The 18789-nt window shown below is 46.2% G+C and overlaps 1 protein-coding gene across 5 annotated transcripts in view; it reads right to left on the bottom strand.

The window, feature by feature from the left end:
* SEMA3D (semaphorin 3D) overlaps positions 1–18789 on the bottom strand; it is a 281441-nt gene that overhangs the window by 190686 nt on the left and 71966 nt on the right. For 4 of the 5 annotated variants that reach the window (XR_014784492.1, XM_084811190.1, XM_084811192.1 and 1 more), the window contains exon 2: positions 555–748. Coding sequence is in view for 4 of the 5 variants with exons in the window: in XM_084811190.1 (XP_084667316.1) it covers positions 555–705 (151 nt within the window). In the remaining variant the exon portion in view is untranslated. Of the gene's footprint in view, positions 1–554; positions 749–3531; positions 3652–18789 lie in introns of those variants that run through there. The other variant, XM_084811191.1, reaches the window with a different exon arrangement.

The following is an 18789-nucleotide window of genomic DNA, read 5'->3' as shown; positions in this document are numbered from 1 at the left end:
TTTGATGTAAGTTTATGATTTTTCGCAGTCTGGCCACTGCAGTCCTGCATTAGAGTGTTCAGCGTGGTACACCATACAGATTTGTTTACTGCTCATGTGGTATTTTATAAGTATTTTATATATGTATATTTATGAGTGTTTTTTTGTGTATATGCAATAAATTAGTGTTATTCATTTGCGCCCCTTTCCATGTTCTTTTGCAGTGAGTTTAGGTTGTTTTTCATGAATACGGAATATTACATAACCCCGTCCTGTTTTTGTCATCCCAATATCCCGTTTTTGTCTCAAGGAAAAATGGTCAGCCTACCTCTCTAAAGTCATTTTGGAGCAGCCCTCCAAAGTCACAGCAGTGTCTACGGCTTCAGGAGGGGAATGTTTGAAAACCTAAGGCCCCTGGGACACTCTCTCTCTCCATAACAGAAAATATTTCTTGGCAACACTACAGCAAAACATGAATAACTGGGAAAAATCACTGACAGTGCAACCCCATGTCCACTCAGAAGTAAGAGACGTAAGGCATATCGAGTAGAGAATTGCAGCCTTCAAATGGTTACCTTTGTATGAGAGTTTCAGTCTCGGGACATTTTGTTTTGATGTTCCGGTGACTGGTACAAGAAGCATCCCCAAGGATAACATAGTGCATATATGTTGTGTTTTGAAAGATCTAGTTCCAGTCTTCTCCCCAGAAACTTTTCTTGTATTCATGGTGAAGAGAATGTCTCCTTTCTTCTGATAATCCAACAGAGATCTATAAAGAGAAATAACATGTCATAATCTTTTGTGAACTGAAGGTGTGAAGATGAACAAGCTCTTCATCTGTGGTGGGGGGAAGGAAGGAGAGCTACAGACAGGCTGCTGGCTCCAATTTTGGTGGAGCTGTAAATCCTTTGGGGGTTTTAGTCAGAAACAACCAGAGCTCTGAAGGAGCTATCCAAGGGGCTGGACCTATTAAGGGGATAGGGTTCAGCACCATGGATCTCTCCTTTAGAGTTCTGGATGGTTCTGACTAAAACCCAGAATGGCTTCACAGCCCCACTGAAATCGGGGCCACCAGTCTCCACTGGCTAAAGGGATACTTCTCTGCAGAAAATACTTTATGATGTAAATGAAGAGAAAGTCTAGTAGAGATAATGTTGGATGGAGAAAAGGGAGCCTGGCACTGCATGTTGTGTCTTACTCAATCAGCCACCTGCTCATTCCTTTGGGGAGGACAGTACTTCGCGAGTCCTTAAGGACAGGCGAGAGTTTTGTTTTGGTTTCTTGTTGATACAAACATACCAAAATTTGCATTTTTTTTCATATTTGAGGGGTGGAAGGAACTTGAGATTAAACCATTTTAAATGTGGGAGGAACCAAAGCTGACTGAGGAAGTCCTGTGCGGGGAAATCCGGCCCTCTTGGGGCTCGATGGATCTCCCCGGAGGTCCCGGCTCAGCTTGCGTTCACGAGCCGAGCCACGGGCTCTGTGCCAGAACTCGTGGACTCCCAGCCACGGCACCAGCCATCGTACACAAGTGTCCCCTTCTCCCTGCCGAGGCCCAGCAGAGAGAAGGAGACACTTGTGCATAATGGCCGGCGCCGCAACTGCTCGCCACCGGGCATCGTGCGCAAGTCTCCCCTTCACCCCACGGGGCCTCGGCAGGGAGAAGGAGTCACTTGCACACTATGGCCGGCAGCAGCAGGAAGGGCAGCACCATGGCCAAGTGCGGTGTAGTGGCAAGAGTGTTGGACTGGGAGCTGGGAGATCCAGGTTCTAGTTCTCACTCGGCCATGGAAGCTCACTGGGTGACTTTGGGCCAGTCACAGACTCTCAGCCCAACCCACCTCACAGGGTTGTTGTTGTGAGGATACAATGGAGAGGAGGAGGATAATGTAAGCCGCCTTGGGTTCTTTGAAAGAGGAAAAAAGGCGGAATATAAATGCAATAATAAATAAATAAATAAATAAATAAATAAATAAATAAAATGGCTCCTTCCCTCCCTGATGCTGCCACCACTGCTGCTACCCACCAGCCACTCTGCACAACTCTCTCTTGAGAGAGAGCTGTGCAGACCAACCAGCAATGGCCGTGGCCCAGTTTGAGCGAGGCCAGCTCGCGGACAAGCGAGCGGAGTCTGGGGGGCTGAGCTGCCAAAAGCTCAGTGTACTCAACTGCCTCGGCCCCCCCCCCGATAGATTCCTCTGATGCTCGATCATCCCAGAGTGCAGGACACAATAATGGGCTCCAGTTACAGGAAGCCAGATTCTGGCTGAACATCAGGAGAAACTTCCTGACTGTGTTAGAGCAATACGACAATGGAACCAATTCCCTAGGGAGGTGGTGGGCTCTCCCACACTGCATTCAAGATGAAATTGGACAGCCATCTGTCAGGGATGCTCTGACTTGGATTCCTGCATTAAGCAGGGGGTTGGACTCGATAGTCTTTTGAGCCCCTTCCAACCCTACTATTCTATGATTCTATGACATCCCTAAAACTGACAGATTCGCCCATCCAGGCTTTGAAGATTTATTTATTTATTTTATTAGATTTAAATCCCGCCTTTTTTCCTCTAAGGAACCCAAAGTAGCGTACATGGTCCACCTCCTCTTCTCCGTTTCATCCTCACAACAACAACCCTGTGAGGTGGGTTGGGCTGAGAGTCTGCGACCGGCCCAAAGTCACCCTGTGAGCTGTCATGGCCGAGTGGGGACTAGAACCCGGGTCTCCCGGCTCCCAGTCCAACACTCTCGCCACTGCGCTACAAATTTAGCTCGTAAAAGTCTGGGTTTTGAAGTCTGGGTCTTTAACCACAGCATTTGTGCCCAGCCCAGAGACTCTGACATACAGCAATGGGCCACACAGCTGCAGCAGCTCTCTGTGCAAGGAATCTCTGTGCTTCCCTGCCAAAGAGAGGGCTGTCAGTGGGCTGGGGAAATTGGGTACTAAAGGAAGATGAGGAGGGGATCTGAATTTTACGAGCTTCAAATGGATGAGCAAGGCTGCTCCACATATATATGTTTGTCGCTTGCATTCTCATCACTTTATTCCACACCACTTCACAACTTTCCGTCAAACATGTGAATTACGTAATCCTTTTTAGACGTGCCCCCCATGTGTTAACGGAATGCACAGAAGGCAGAGCCGGATTGCATGCACTCATGTTCCTGACCCATCCCCAGCTTCGGCTGTCCATCAGCTTTTCTCCCTTACCTCTGAACGTCTGGCAGAGGGTTTTAGAGCATGCACACAGATGGCCCTTTCAGACCACCCGCAACACACGCGGAGGTGAGGGGTGGGGTTGACAGGTGGACCGACATCAGGGGTGGGGTCAGCGGTCATGCTACCACAGGGCTCCCTATGCATCCATTGAATGGGTGGGCACTTCCGACTAGGCCTATTTTGTCCATACAAAAGTCATGCGTAGGGATGGGGGAGAATTTCTCCCCGAAACTTCAGGGGGCGGAGCGCCAACGCATTCGGTCCTCCGAAGGTTGTTCAGGGAGAACTTCTCTGCCCCCCCACCCCCCGCCCCCCCCCGGGATGGGACTTACCTTTCACGAATGTCCCTCCCGGTGGCGGGTCCCGGCAGTGGTTCGGCAGGTCTTCGTCAGGGGCGGGGGCGGCAGCCAGTCTTTCGACCGGCTGCCGCTGCCGCCATTACAAGCAAAGTAAAAAAAAAAAACAACACCCCTGTGATAGGCTACGTAACACTTAACGTAGCCTATCACGGCTAGATTTGCAAAGTCAGCCATGATAGGCTACGTTAATCGTCACGTAGCCTATCACGGGTGACTTTAAAAAAAAAAGCGCGTACGGTTAATGGCGGCCCCCATAAGGAGCCGCCATTCGCGTTCCTTATTTGGTCCCTGTAGTCTACGTAAAGATTTACGTAGACTACGGCGAAAATAAGGACAACACAAATTGCATTGCCCTTATTTTCGCCATAGTCTACGTAAATCTTTACGTAGACTACAGGGACCAAATAAGGAACCCGAATGGCGGCTCCCTATGGGGGCCGCCATTTGCGTACGGACTTTTTTTTTTTTTTTAAGTCACCCGTGATAGGCTACGTGACAATTAACATAGCCTATCACGGCTGACTTTGCAGATCTAGAGGTGATAGGCCACGTAAATCCGCACGTAGCCTATCATGGGGGTGTTTTTTTTTTAACTTTTTATTTCGCGGCCGGGAGAGGCAAGGCGCCTCCTCCCTGGCCTGAATTTCGGCCGGGCGAGGCGGGAAGCCTCCCCCCCCGGCCTGAACTTCAGGGGGAGCAGCAAAGCGCCTCCCCCCCACCGCGAAGCAAGCTGCGAGACCAGGTAAGTGACTTTCATGAACCCCTAGTCGTGCGTTTGGCCTGACGTTAAGCAAAGCAATCCGGAAATTTCACAGGTCTTGATTTGCCTATAAGAGCTCGCTCACTTGAGACAAAACGATTTAGGTGATGGATGACTGTGGAGATACACGGCGCTTTATACAGGGAGGAAAGGGGGACTGAGGACACTCTAGGTAAGTTGAGTCTTAGAGGTTAGCATCTTGATCAGCTCACATGACTAAAAGCCTTTGGATGCTAAAGAAACCTCCCAGGAAGACTAAAAGTTAAAGGGCCCAAAGACTGCAGCCATGAGGTAGCTGTGGGGAGAGAAGGGCTTGAGAATAGATAGATAGATAGATAGATAGATAGATAGATAAATACTCAATCTCCGTCATAGAAAGAAAGAACTGAAACTAAAGCAGCATTAACAAGCTTCTTTGTAACCACGTAGCAAACCCTGAATCTGGCTACAAAATGAACATATTTTCCTCCCATTGAGCAATTTCTTACTGGAGACATTTGTCCTTTCTGTGCATCTCCTTTTGTCTATTTATTTGAAAATACCATGTACTCAGAACACAACACAAGAGTCCTCATTTATACATGAGGCAGCTGGTGAGCTCTTTCGGGCCAATGGGCTCTCTTTCTTCATTCACGATGGGCTCGGTTGCTGTCGGATGTGGATAACCTTAGATTCCGTTTGTATTGCAAGCTTCTTCCAAGAGCAAAAATGAACTCTTGAGTACTTCCAGGCGATTAATGCTTAGGGTGTCAATGACACAGAACATCCTACTGGTCATTAGGACTTACTAGGATATGCGCTCTCCCTCTATCACCATGCATTAAGCAGTAGACCAATGTTCTGCAGCTGAACGGAAAGAAATCACCATGATCCATATGATATAGGCCAGCTTATTTATGATCTTTTAGCATTTTATCACACAGCATTTAAAAAGAGTATCTGCTCTAGTTTCAATTCTTTGGCAGTTCTGCTAAGTGCCATTGAGAATCCTAAGATAAGCTGTGGAACAACAACACCAAAATAGGAGGGCAGGAAACACATTAGAAATTTGATTTTCTAATAAAGAAGATAGTTGCACCTGCATTCTAAAACAGAGCTTTCTAATGCCTGGGGTCTTCATCACGTCCTCCATTAGAACCACCAAATGTCAGCCATGACCCTTATCGTATTCCATACAAACCATAGAAGCATCCTCAAGGCTGGGGAGAGGATGCCTTTGAGTGTACCTGCCTCTGTTCCACCTTTTCCCCAGCCTCCACCTCTGAAACTGAGGGACAAACCCCTCAGGAAATGCCTGCTTTCACTTTGGGACAGCTGTACCCACTGTCCTACAAGCTTCTGCCCTTTTGCCCTCTGTGGATTCCAGAGAAACCCAATATACTCAACTGGTTCTCTCAACCCACTACAGGAGAAGTAACCAGGAAACAGATTGAATAATGGAAGCATAAAATCAATCAACATGTGGGATTTTGGATTTTTAAAACCAAATAAAGATTTATTTAAAACATGAAAAGTTGCAAGTTATTATTATTAGTCAATGCTTGTTCCTAATGTCCCTACCGACTCTACCCTCCTAAAATCCCACACACAAGTGCCACTACCTAGATGTTTCTTCTTCAGTCCCTAAACCCTATCTGACTAATTAACTGTCAGCCATATAACCGCAGAATCCTCAGACACATACTGTCCCCTCCCACCTTTCACTCATTCTCTGGCATACTGTTAAACCTATCTTACCTGGTTAAATTTAACAATAGAAAAGCATACATAACAGAACAGGCAGACCTTACAGCCCTCAATAGGCAGAGGGGCTGATTCATGCATTTCCTTTCATCCCACAGAAAAGTGCGGTGAATGTAGCATATTCATCTTATCTTTTTGTTACTGTATAGATGCTATCAATATTTTCAAATAGATGACTTGTCAATGGTACAGGAACCATCTCTAGTTTTTTTTCCAGTTTTAGTACTGAAGGCTGCTGCAGTCCTGGAAATGATGAGCTACGCTGAATATAGCTGGATTTACTTCTGAGTTCAATGTGGCTTCTGAGTATGCATAATATAGGATTGCCTTGTCATTGATGCCAAATCGATATTTTGCTATCTACTTCAGCTGGAATTTATGGTTTTTTTCAGCTGCGATCCCCGAGTATTTGCCCAGGAAATGTGACCCTCTAATCTATTTGAGCTGTGACACACTTGCTCTAAATAGTTGATTAATCAACTCCTGGAAATCCCGTTAAGCTTCAATCCACATTTTTTCAGAATTAACTAGACCCCTTTGGATTGGTGATACCATGGCAATCCCGGGATGAACCTACCCATTTCCTACATTCATCATCTGAGGCTCACCTCAATGTGAGGGAGGCTCAGAAGGTGGAAACAAGGGAGAGGGTCTTTTCAGTGGTGGCCCCACAATTATGGAATGCCCCCCCAACAAGGCCCACCTGGCACCAACATTGTTATCCTTTCGGGTCAGGTTAAGACCTTCCTCTACCCTCAGCATAGGGTATTTGGGAGTATATGATAAAGTTTTAATCAGGTCCTGGATATTCTTATGGCTGTTAAAAATTCTTTCTGCGTGCGTGTGTGCGTGCACTGTCTGTCCATATGTTTGCATGTACGTGGTTTTTATACTATGTGTAATATTGTATTTTTAAGGTTTTAAACTTTGTAAACCACCCAGAAAGCCTCAGCTATTGGACAGTATAGAAATGTAAGAAATGAAATGAAACTTACGAAAGAAATTTGCAAAACTATGGAGCTCGATTTGCACAGCTTCCACCATTTCTCTTGACATCTCTCTGAAAAGCAAACCCAACCTATTCCTAATGGCAGTCAGATTTACAGTGTGATCCTAAGCATGTTTACTCAGAAGTAAGTCCCACTGTGTTCCATGGGGTCTACACCCTAGTAAGTATGTTTGGGGTTGCAACTTTAAAGGATGCACAGCACAACCGTATGCACAGTTATTCAAAAGTAAGTCCCATTGAAATCAGTGGGGCTTAGGAACTAAATAGACATTACTTTAAATATGTATCTAGCAGCTATTTCTTTTTCCATCTTTATTCTAGAATGGGCGAAGAGGGACCAATCCAGGTCTTAAAAGCTCCCTTGTTCCCCACACAAGGGTCCCATTCTGGATCACGGACCCTGAGCCTACTGTAGAATAATTTTAAAAAGAAGGGTCTTTGCTGTTACTCACACATTCAAAGTAATGTCTGATTTGTCCCTTACTTTCCAGTAAGTGAGTTTAGAATTGCAGCCTCAAAAGTGATCAATTTCTTGAACAACGCATTACCCCAAAGCTACTGTGGAACTGAAGACCTGAAGCCAAATGATTGATGGTAATTTATTCCATGCTATATCAGAAGCAGCTCTTGGATCTCTCAGCATGTCTACAGCCGATAGGGAGCTGTATAGCTACATGACAGTTTGCACACTGCTCAGCTAAATCCGATATCTAAACCAACTTGGGGAAGGTTTTGTGGTTTCCTGGTATTCCCGGGAGCCTAGGAGCCTAATGCAAAAGGGTTCCAGCTCAACCATAAATTCACTCTGTCAACCATGACTGACATAATAACCATGTTATTATTATTAAACTACATTTACCGAATCCAGAGAGAGTTTTAAAGTGGTTATTAATGAGACTGTTCCAGGAATGTTGTAAATACGTATCAGGTGCGGTACACTACGGTGGAATTTGTTTCAGAACAAAAAGTTGAAGCTGAAGTGCTAACAATGGAATGTCAACCCATGAGTCTGTTCTCTGCAAGACTTAAGCCGATGATTGCAACATAACCATTAGAGTCATCATGTTGTTCGCTGTTATAATACATGCCTGAAGGCTGGGAGTTCAACCTCATGTAAAATTAAGGTCATACACTTCGGTTTCCGCCGAATGGTGCTATGAATAAAATCACTGTAAACCTCAGTTATTCTTACACACATGGTATTTTCTGGCTTGTGTGCATTTTGTTGGGGAGGGGCCGGCGATCAGCAGTCGGGCACATGTTTGGCATGCATGCATGTCCCAGGCTGAATCCCTGCCCCCCAACCCCCCGGCCCATTTAAAAGGGTAGCCTGTGATGGGAAAGAGACCTCCCTGAGCATTTACCTGCCCCCTGATGTGGCAACCAAAGAAGCAGGAGGAGTGCGAGGTGCGGAAACATTAACACAATAATGTCACTTCCATTTCGTTTTATAACGACACTTTCCTGGGGAGAAGGAACACCCATGTGATTCTTTGCAATGTCCACTTTGGGCTTTAGGGACAAATAGGGATGGGAGGATCCCCTACCTGTTGTTCCGGGGGGGAATCTGCCCACGGGGGGAGGCGATCCCTCCCTCCCCCCGGAATCCTCTTTGGCCAACGCTGCTCTGCGGTGATTCCCGGACAAACTACACATTGCATTTAATATCTAGCATGCAGCTTCAAATGGGGTTTTTCTTTACTTATTATTTATTTTATTTACTGCATTTATACCCCGCCTTTTTTCCTCTTGCAAGGAACCCAAGGCAGCTTACATGATCCTCCTCCTCTCCATTTTATCCTCACAACAACAACCCTGTGAGGTGGGTTGGGCTGAGAGTCTGTGACTGGCCCAAAGTCACCCAGTGAGCTTCCATGGTTGAGTCGGGACTAGAACCCAGATCTCCCAGATCCTAGTCCAACACTCTTGCCACTACACCACGCTGGCTCTCTTAACGCTCGCTACTTAACATTGGCACCACTACAGCTGGACCGCCAGGCACATGTCCAGCCCAGAGACCCCCAAATGCAGTTGCCACACACAACTTAAAAAAAATGGATGTGGTTCCCTTCCCCCCAACCACCACTGGTGTACATGCTCTCTCTCTCTCTCTCTCTCTCTCTCTCCATCCCTCCCCTTTTCTCTCTCTCCCTCCTTCCCCTTTTCTCTCTCTCCCTCCCTCCCCTTTTCTCTCTCTCCCTCCCTCCCCTCCCTTTTCTCTCTCTCGCCCAGTGTTTCCTCTTCTCCCACTCACTTTCTCCCTTACCATGCAGGGGCCCCATTTCTGTCTCTTTCTTTGAACTTTTAGAAGAGGTTGGGCACTCTACAGAGGAAGCTGCAGTCATGGCCAGCACCCCCTTTCTCTCGAGAGCCGCACGGGCCCAGAAGCACTCGGGGGGGGGGAATCAAGATTCTGGGCGCGACTGAAGCTTTGCTCTGCAGTGCATCTGGACTCTTCTAAAAGTGAAGAGAGAGAGAGAGAAGAGGGGCCACTCTCTGGTAAATAGGAGAGCATGAAGGGGAGAGCAAGTACTGTGGTGGTGGTGGTAGTAGGGAAGAGGGGAGTCAGAATGCTGTAGGGAGAGAAACTATAGGTGGGGGGCAGTGGAGTGCCAGAAGCATGTGCAGGATGCCCCCCCCAGGGAATCTTTCCCAAGGGCCCTTCCTTTCCCACCCAACTCACAACCTCTTCCAATTAGCAAGGGTGAAAAAAACAACCACCTCCCATTGGCGTCAATGGGAGGTTTAAAAACAATCTTGCTAACAGCCACACATGGGCTGTTTGGGAAGGAGTGGCCGGGGAGGGAAGGATTAAACCTCCCCTCTCCATGTGCTATGGTTCCAATCCGGATCAGGCCCCCTGTGCTTACTTTTATGTAAAGAAAAACCCCATACAGAGCTAGAATGTGTAGACTGGGCCTTAGTTAAGGTGGGTTCCATCCTGGATTTTTGTTTGTTTTTTAAAAAGAGTTGGATGTGTATTCTCCATTGATTTAAACTTCCCCAGTGGATTCTGCCCAATATTGTGCAGCTATTCACTGTGGCTGGTTCATGCCCTGAATACAGGTAATCTGGATGATGCGTTACAGGGTCTTGAAAGAGAGGCTGACAATTCCCTCTCAAGGGCCAGGGAGAATCCCATAATGCATTGTTGAGGGGGTGGGGGGATCCATCAAGCAAAGCACTTAAAAAGCACTTATCAGGGTCAAGCAAGCTAAGCTTGAACTGGTTTGGGAGAAACCAGTCATTGATCCCAAAGGTGAGATCTATGGGAAAGAAATAGATACAATGATAGCTTTTACTGGACCACAGCCAGCAAGAGTCTGTAAATTGTTGAGCTTAAATGCTGGCCCATATAAAGAAAAGACACACACACACACACACAAGTCCAGCCCTGACATCATCCTGTGTAACAACGTAAGCCCATCTGAGCTACAAATGGAAAAACTCGGGAAAGTTTAGCTTGGGAAAATACAGCCTTGTATTTTCACAGATGCACGTTTCCTGCATCCTTAAGCCATCAGGAAGGATGCTATTTTCAGTGCATACTTTTGCAACCAGCCACCTGGCTCACCTATGCAGCTGTGGGAAATTGCTTCTCACCCCACATGGTGGGCAGGTAGCTAACGAAGAGGCTAGTTCAAGAGAAGCAATAACCTAGCCCAGTCTTCCCCAACCCGGTGCCCTCCAGTTGTTGTTAGACTCCAACTACCATCATCCCTGATCACTGGCCTTGTTGGCTGGAGCTGATGGGCATTGTAGTCCAACAGCATTTGGAGGGCGCCAGGGTGGGGAAGGCTGGCAGAAGGGAAGCCAGCATTTATTTCCAGTTCCAATTTCAATCCAAGCTGGAAAATAATTCGAGGGCTTGTAAAGCCTGCCCCTCCTTTGAGACAGGCTTTACTGAGCCCCTGAACATCTTTGCCAAGCTATGGCTCATGAGAACTCCACCAACATCTCTACTGTATAGTTTTAAAGCCAAGCTGGGATGGCCACCTATCACGGATGCTGTAGTGGTCAATTTCTTGCATCAGCAAGAGGCTGGTCTATATGGCCTTCTAGATCCCTTTCACCTCTATGATTCTATCATTTAGTTGTGGCACATTGTTAGCCTAAAATAATAATAAACTTGTTTTTCTGACTAGTCACCTAGAGGTAGGGATGTGTGAATCAGCAAAACTCGAGCTTGCCAAAATTCTTCAAATTCCATCTTGAAGCTTGTTCTGACTCATAGAATCATAGAATCATAGAATAGTAGGGTTGGAAGGGGCCTACAAGACCATCAAGTCCAACCCCCTGCTCTATGCAGGAATCCAAGTCAGAGCACCCCTGACAGGTGGCTGTCCAGCCTCTTCTTGAATGCCTCCAGTGTGGGAGAGCCCACTACCGCCTTAGGTAGTTGGTTCCATTATCATATTGCTCTCACAGTCAGGAAGGTTTTCCTGATGTTCAGCCGGAATCTGGCTTCCTGTAACTAGAGCCCATTATTCTGTGTCCTGCACTCTGGAATGATTGAGAAGAGATCCTGGCCTTTCTCTCTGTGACAACCTTTCAAGTACTTGAACAGCACTCTCATATTTCCCCTCAGTCTTCTCTTCTCAAGGCTAAACATGCCCAGTTCTTTCAATCTTTCTTCATAGGGCTTTCTTTCCAGAATTTCTTGAGTCCATATCTGATTGCGAGCTTTGTTTTTTTTGGGGGGGGGGGGTTGCATGGAAATCTGTGCTTATTTTTGTGCACATGTTTCCAAATGAACTTATCAATTGTGCATGTCTTTGAAATGTACACATTCCTCCCCCACTGATTAAAGCACATTTGTGTGCATTTTTCAAAAGTATGCATTTTTCCATGCACATTTCTCAAATCTACGCATGCTGTCAAACACATTCTTTTCGGTCCGCAAATCACATTGTAAGGTCAGAAATGTATGGACTTCGACTGCAGTTTGCATCTGAGTCCATGCTTTGGTCCAGAAGGTGCAAACTGGGCAGATCCTGATCAAAAATGAACTGAAACTAATTTCTCATACATTCCTACCTAGAGGTGACCAGATGAGTGCCTCTTTACAAGCTTGCAACAGCCAGTTAGGAATAAGTTGAGTCTAATGTGAGGAAATGGCACTGCAGGATAAAAGGTAGCGTTCTTTTGGCAATGGCAAAACAGTTAGGGGAAAGTACCATTGTAGTGCCTACCTGGGACAAAATTGACAGAGGAAGAAAGCCACAAGTCCTTCTCAAATAATCAGTCAGACATTCAAGGTGCAATCCTATGCATGTTTAGACAGAAAAAAATTCCTACAACTCCCAGCCTGCCCCAGCCTGCCATGCTCACTCTCATTTTCAATTGCAGTCCGTTTTCTTTTCATTCAAATGGGGAAAGTGTAATGGGGAAATTTCGGTGGGCATTTTTTGAAAGTGTGCACCCAAAATGTGCACTTTCCCCCCAGACTAAAGGGTGAAATTGTATTTTTCTAAGTGCTTTTTTAAAGTGAGCGTTTTTCTAAAATACACATTTTGCAAATACGAGCTCATAAATGTACAAACGTTTTTTGAAAACTGTGATCCAATTTGCATTCAGCCTTGCGAATGGGGAAAATTCAAGTTAAAATGAATGAAAACGGGATTCTCATGCATCCCTAAACTCAACGGCACACCAATCACTCTGAGCACTTTTGCATTTCTGCTAACTTAAGAATACTGCATCACTACATTAACCATGGTAAGGAATTTTTTATTACAATTTGACTGTTTTCTTGTTAACTCTTTCTCTGTGAACCTCATTTTGGAGCATCTCTACATCAGCCTAAAATCCTGCGCTTAAAACGGGGCTTTCTGCTTCTGTTTTAAATGCAAGATCACGATGACTCCCTTTTTTACCCGCTTCCCTTCCCCCCTTCCTCTTCCCCCTCCTTCTCCCCATATCTGAGTCTTCCATGATCTTTCATTGATCTCACTCCTCTTCTTGCCACTTTTCCTTTTTCATGGAGGGAACTGAAGCGGAACACAACGGGGTAATTTGATAGCTGCGATCTATTTAAAAACAGAACAAAGGGCATTTAGTGCAGGAGATGCCTTGGATGCCCACAGCGTCATCTAAAGAGCCTGCAAACTTCCGTGATGGAGCGATCTCAAAAGCAGGATAAAAGCTCTGTGAGAAGGAGCCCTTTATCTGTACCCTGTACCACCCCTCTCTGCTCCACCACAGGTCTGTCTGAACCCCTCTCTCTATGAACCCTCCTTTTCTGATTTCACTCCGTGAGATGCTGTCACTCTCTCTGTATCCCATAATGCCCATTCTCCCTTCCACCTCTCTCTGTATCCCATAATGCCCACTGTAACATGTGCCTGTTATACTAATGTGTTTGCATTATTAAATGTGACCCAGGTAAGGTAGAGTTAGCAGAGTGTTAGGGAGGGAGGGAAAGGTGGGAGAGGCTTGTCATGTGTGAGGATTCTGAGGTTATATAAAGAATAAACTGACAGGTAGAAGTCAGATAGGGCCCTAGGGATTGCGGAAGCTACATCTAGTGAGTGGGCTTTTGGGGAACAGGATTTAGAAGGGGTAGAGTAGATAGGTGGGTTAAGACCAAGCATAGATGGATTAATAATATATAATTCATCTTGTGTTTAATATTTTTTTATTTGTTTTATTAATACAAAATCCCATGTGTTCATTTATCTTACTGTGCTATCATTAGAAAACCTATTTCCTTGTTACTTCTCCTGTATTGGGGTAGAGGGAACCAATTAGGCATATGGGTTGTGTCTTTAACCCAGAGAGTAAAGGGGGCTGAAGCTGTGTGTGTGCCACTGAGGACAACTGACCCAGTGGAGGCAGCCACCCTGGGGGGGTGGGGTTCTCCTCCATTTCATCAGGTGAAAGCTGGAGAAGGTAGAACCCAGGGCAGGAGCGTCACACCCACTCTTCCCCCCCGTCTCTCTCTGTGCCACCTCAGAACTGCACTCCATCTCTAAGTAATCCCTCTTTATCCCTTTTCAGCTCCAGAGTACACTTCCTTCTCTCTGTTACCAGTGTTTCCCTGCTTCTACACCCCATATTACCCATGTTTCTCCCCGTACCCCATAGCATTGTACACCCCATCTCTCAATTCTCCTTGTTGCCCCTTCCTTCAGTCTTTCTTCTTGTCCTGTTTCTCCTGCCAAATTCAGCAGCAACAGCATAAACACTTCCATGCTTGTAGCAATCACACAGGCAAGGAAGGGTCATGCATGCAGCAGCATGGCTGCTACAGGCTAGAGAGGCTGGAGAACTTTCTTTGGACTGCATTTTTAAGCAAACTGACCTGATTTGGTCACTTCCCAGACTAATATGTGGATCAGAACACAGTTATGCTTCAGATTCTGCACTTCTCTGAATTTCGCAAAGCAGCACTTAGCTTCAACACTGCATACAAAAAGGCATGTATCTGGGAATGCTGCATGCAAAAATGAGTACCATAGGGAATGATGCATGCAAAATATTTACAAAATGCAGACGCTAGGGAAAGCGGCACCCAAAAATAAAGGCAACATTTTGTGCATTTAAAAAAGTGTTCTTAAAAACAGAATTAGAAACATATTAAAAACAGAATGAGGCAGAAATTGGATGGAATACATGGAAAAATGGCATGGACCAGATGTAGCCTGATTCGTACTTTTCTACTGCTCACTGGACAAACTGCTGCCAATGTACCATTGAATCCAGGGTAGGGATGTTGGAGAATTTCACCACAGATTCCAGGGAGGCCGAATGCCAGCACATTTGGCCCCCCGGAATCCATGGCGGAATGAAGCCACCCGCCCCACCACCCCGTGAAATGGGCCCAGAACAGAGCCTACCTTTGTTGGCCGTTCCGGTGCTCCTTGAATGGCAACCGCATCTGCGGCTGCCATTCACCTCCTTTCGAATGGCCGTGATAGGCTACCTAAGTATTTATGTAGCCTATCACAGCTAACGCAGGGACACCATTTGCGTCCCTGCGGAGGCCGTGATAGGCTACGTAGATATATATGTAGCCTATCATGGCAAAAGACAGGGCCGCAAATGGCAGCAGCTATGGTGGCCGCCATTTGCATCCCTGCGCAGCCCAGCGGCCAGATGTCCAGCTGCGGGCAGCCATGGCTGGCGGCTCCGTGGAGTCGCCACAGAGTGGAGCCGGTCAGGGAGAATTTCGGGGGGAGGAACGGAGCACTTCCCTGCCGCCGCAAATGACCCCAGATGAAATGGTGAGACAATTTCATACATCCAGGGACAGGAAGAACAGCAGTGGAGGTACAGTGAGACAGGCATTCTCCGACTCCCACCCCATTTTGGATGTACTACACCAGGCTCTTGATATTTCCACAAAGATGTGGGAAAAGGCTGCAAGCAATTTAGGGAGGACACAAATAACTGGGGAGGGAACTGTAGTTAGCCCAAGGGCCTCAGTTCGTTCAGGCCTATTCTTACTGGAGAAATATCCTGGCACAGATCTTTCAGTGAAAATCTTTGATCAAAGCCCTGTTACGGGTAGGGATGGACGAAAGTCCCTTACCTTATCCTGCAGCTTGCTTTGCGGTGGGGGGAGGCGCTCCGTCCCTCCCCCCGAAATTCTGGGCAGGGTGGGAGGCGCCCCATCCCTCCCCGCCAAAATTCTGGCCGGGGGGGAGGCGCCCTGTCCCTCCGGCCGAAATTCTGGACATTTGTGTACACGCGTTTTTTTTCTTTTAAATCAGCCGTGATAGGCTACGTAAACATTTACGTAGCCTATCATGGTGTTTTTTAAAAATCTAGCCGTGATAGGCTACGTAAATCTTTACGAAGCCTATCACGTTTTTTTTTTAACTGGAAATGGTGGCGGCAGCAGCCGATCGGAAGACCGGCCACCGCAGCCGCTGCTGCCAAACCGCCACCGAACCTCTGCCGAAGCCGCCGCCGCCAGGAAGATTAACCCAAGGTAAGTCCCGTCCCGGGGGGGCAGGGGGGGCAGACCAATCCGCCACCGATTTTGGGGGGCCGAATGCGCTGGCATTCGGCCTCCCTGAGATTCATGGCAAAATTCTCTGACATCCCTAAATTATGGTTTTAAAATTAGTTCTTTACTTTTTGTTTGCCACTGTGAGCTTCTTCACACAGAGCTTTTATCCTGCTATTGAGACTGGTTACTCATGGAAGTTTATGGGACCTTTAGATGACGTTGTCAACCTCCAGGGTGTCTCCCGCACTAAATGACATTTATTCAATTTTTTAAAAAAAGATTGGAGATAATGAGCTATCAAATTAACGTGCTTGAGTTCTGCTTGAGTTCCCTCCGTGAAAAGAGGAAAAGCCACAATAAGAGGAGCTGGACCACAGCACCATCTTGCAGCTGTTTAATGAAACATATGGAAGACTCAGATAAGGGGGAAAAGGAGGGGGAAGGAAGCACACGTAAAGGGAGTCCGTCATGATCCTGCATCCAACGAAAGCAGAAAGCCCCATTTTAAATTTGGGATTTTAGGCTGGTGTAGAGATGTTCTGTGGTATGTGTGTGTCTTTCAGAAAAGAAAAGCAGGGCCTAAAATATTTCTAATTTGCAGATCAGTCCTCATTAGCCAGTTTGTAGCTGAGTTCTGCTCTGGGCCAGGTAGGGACCTCCTGATACCAAAGAGCTTCGTCTTCATTCCTTTTCTTCCCATCGCATGTAGCCAACTCTGGGTTTTCTTAAGCTATCTTTCTCCCATATGAGCCTGGATAACTGAGATCGGAGTGCGATGCAGTGATAAAACCACCGTAGAAAAGATTATTGGTGAACATTGTTCTTCGGCTCTGGTAAAAATGATTTAGTTTCTCTGTGTAAGATAATCAATCCTAAGTGGTATGTATAAGCAGCTTGTCTCACATTTTCTCTCTAGGTAAAATCCAGGCGCACATAAAAAAAGGTTAATCCCAGTCGGGAATGTGCTTGAGTGCACACAGAAACTGCTGCACAGCAATGCACTCTTTCTGTATATATATATCCTCTTACTTGTTGGGCACAATCCAGCACAAGAGAGTTGTGTGTGCATTCCACTGGAATCGATGGAGCGAAGGCATGAGAGCTTTCTCTGGATTGCATCAGTTGGCTATAAAAATGCAAATCCAAAACCTAGTTGGACAAAACCTCACATCTCTGAAAGCATTCCGATTAGCTGAACGCACATCTTTCTCAATAGCACCTCCTAATATTAGGAGTTAATAGAGGGATAGAGCAGCGATGACACAGCAAGAACAGGGATGTTTTGCTCACCCCACTTCCCCAAGCGGGGAACAGGTTTCAAGGGAACCTTTTTACAAGGTTAGTTCCCTCGTGAGGAGAGAATACTGGAGAGGTGGGTGTTTCTGTAATGTCTGTTTATGTACATCAGGCACACACCCAGACAAGAAAGTACTAGTCTTTAGAGTAGCATCGCTTTCAAAATAGCAGTCTTTCAGTTGTCCCCCATATCCTTGCTCCTTCTTGCCAGCCGAACACAAAACTCATATTTCTTCTTTCTCCATTGCTGGCTACATTCAAACTCCACTAGCCCTCTTCCCCGCTAGGGAGATAAGAGTCATCCCTTCTGTAGTCAGTTTTGTCACACGCACACACACACACACACACACACGCACAATTCCAGAAATGCTCTCCCAAAGCAGGCAGGAATACAAAAGAATAGTGAACGTTAACAGAGATGAGTGAATCTGTCAGTTTTGCTTTCTCTTGCATTTGAAATTTTTAAAATCTCAAGTTCTTTCTCTCCTAAATATGAAGAACTTTGCAAACTTTGGTAAATTCTTAGCAAAAACAAACTGAGATGAAATTTTCAGCCATCTGCACCAGCCAGCTTCAATAGGTGCATTTATTACTTGCATGGAGAGGAACATGATGTGCCTGTCTGCCCTACAGCTGTTAAAGATGAGGAGCCTGTTAGAAAAAAGTGGTGGCAACCCTAATTCAGCACTAATGTGGATGAACACACAGGGATTCAAACCCAGATTTTTAAGAGCTAACCCTGCATAGCCCTTGACCTGGATGGATGAATCTGGGCTAGATCTACACTAGTACTTTTTACCAGGCCTGAAGTGCACTAATACGGGATTTTTTCTAGTTAGAAAAAGAGTTCATATAGGATTCTGCCCTTGATCAGTGCTGTGCAGGAAATGCATAGGACACAACATCATGGGATGGGCAAGAATTTTGTTCCAGTTTGGTTTTGATGAAAATTTTTCCCCAAATTTACAAAGTCCTCCATATTTGGTACAAAGGGAACTAGAGATTTTTTTTAAAAAAATGAATGTGGGAAAAACTAGGACCACCTCGTATCATATTGATACGAGCCCATCATGGTGACGCTATATCCCTCTTGCACATTTATAACTCGTAGTACACACAATGACACCTGTATTTCGGATAATACAGAATAAAAGTGGGAAATAATGATAGAAAAGTGGTATATGGCATGCGTAATGTGCCCCAACAGTTATTAGTAGGGATGTACGAAAGTCACTTACCTGGTGTCGCAGCTTGCTTCGCGGTGGGGGGGAGGCGCTTCGCTTCTCCCCCCGAAGTTCAGGCCGGGGGGGGAGGCTTCCCGCCTCGCCCGGCCGAAATTCAGGCTGGGGGGGAGGCTTCCCACCTTGCCCAGCCGAAATTCAGGCCAGGGAGAAGCGCCCCGTCTCCCCAGCCGCGAACTTCAAAAGAAAAGTGAAAAAAAAAAAGCCCGGTGATAGGCTACGTAAT

This window comes from Heloderma suspectum, chromosome 7, assembly GCF_057233095.1.
Source record: "Heloderma suspectum isolate Gila_16-S chromosome 7, 16-S_ref, whole genome shotgun sequence".
Classification (NCBI taxonomy): Eukaryota; Metazoa; Chordata; class Lepidosauria; order Squamata; family Helodermatidae; genus Heloderma; species Heloderma suspectum.
The sequence above is the reverse complement of the archived record's forward strand: the minus strand, read 5'-3'. Positions and strand labels throughout refer to the sequence as shown.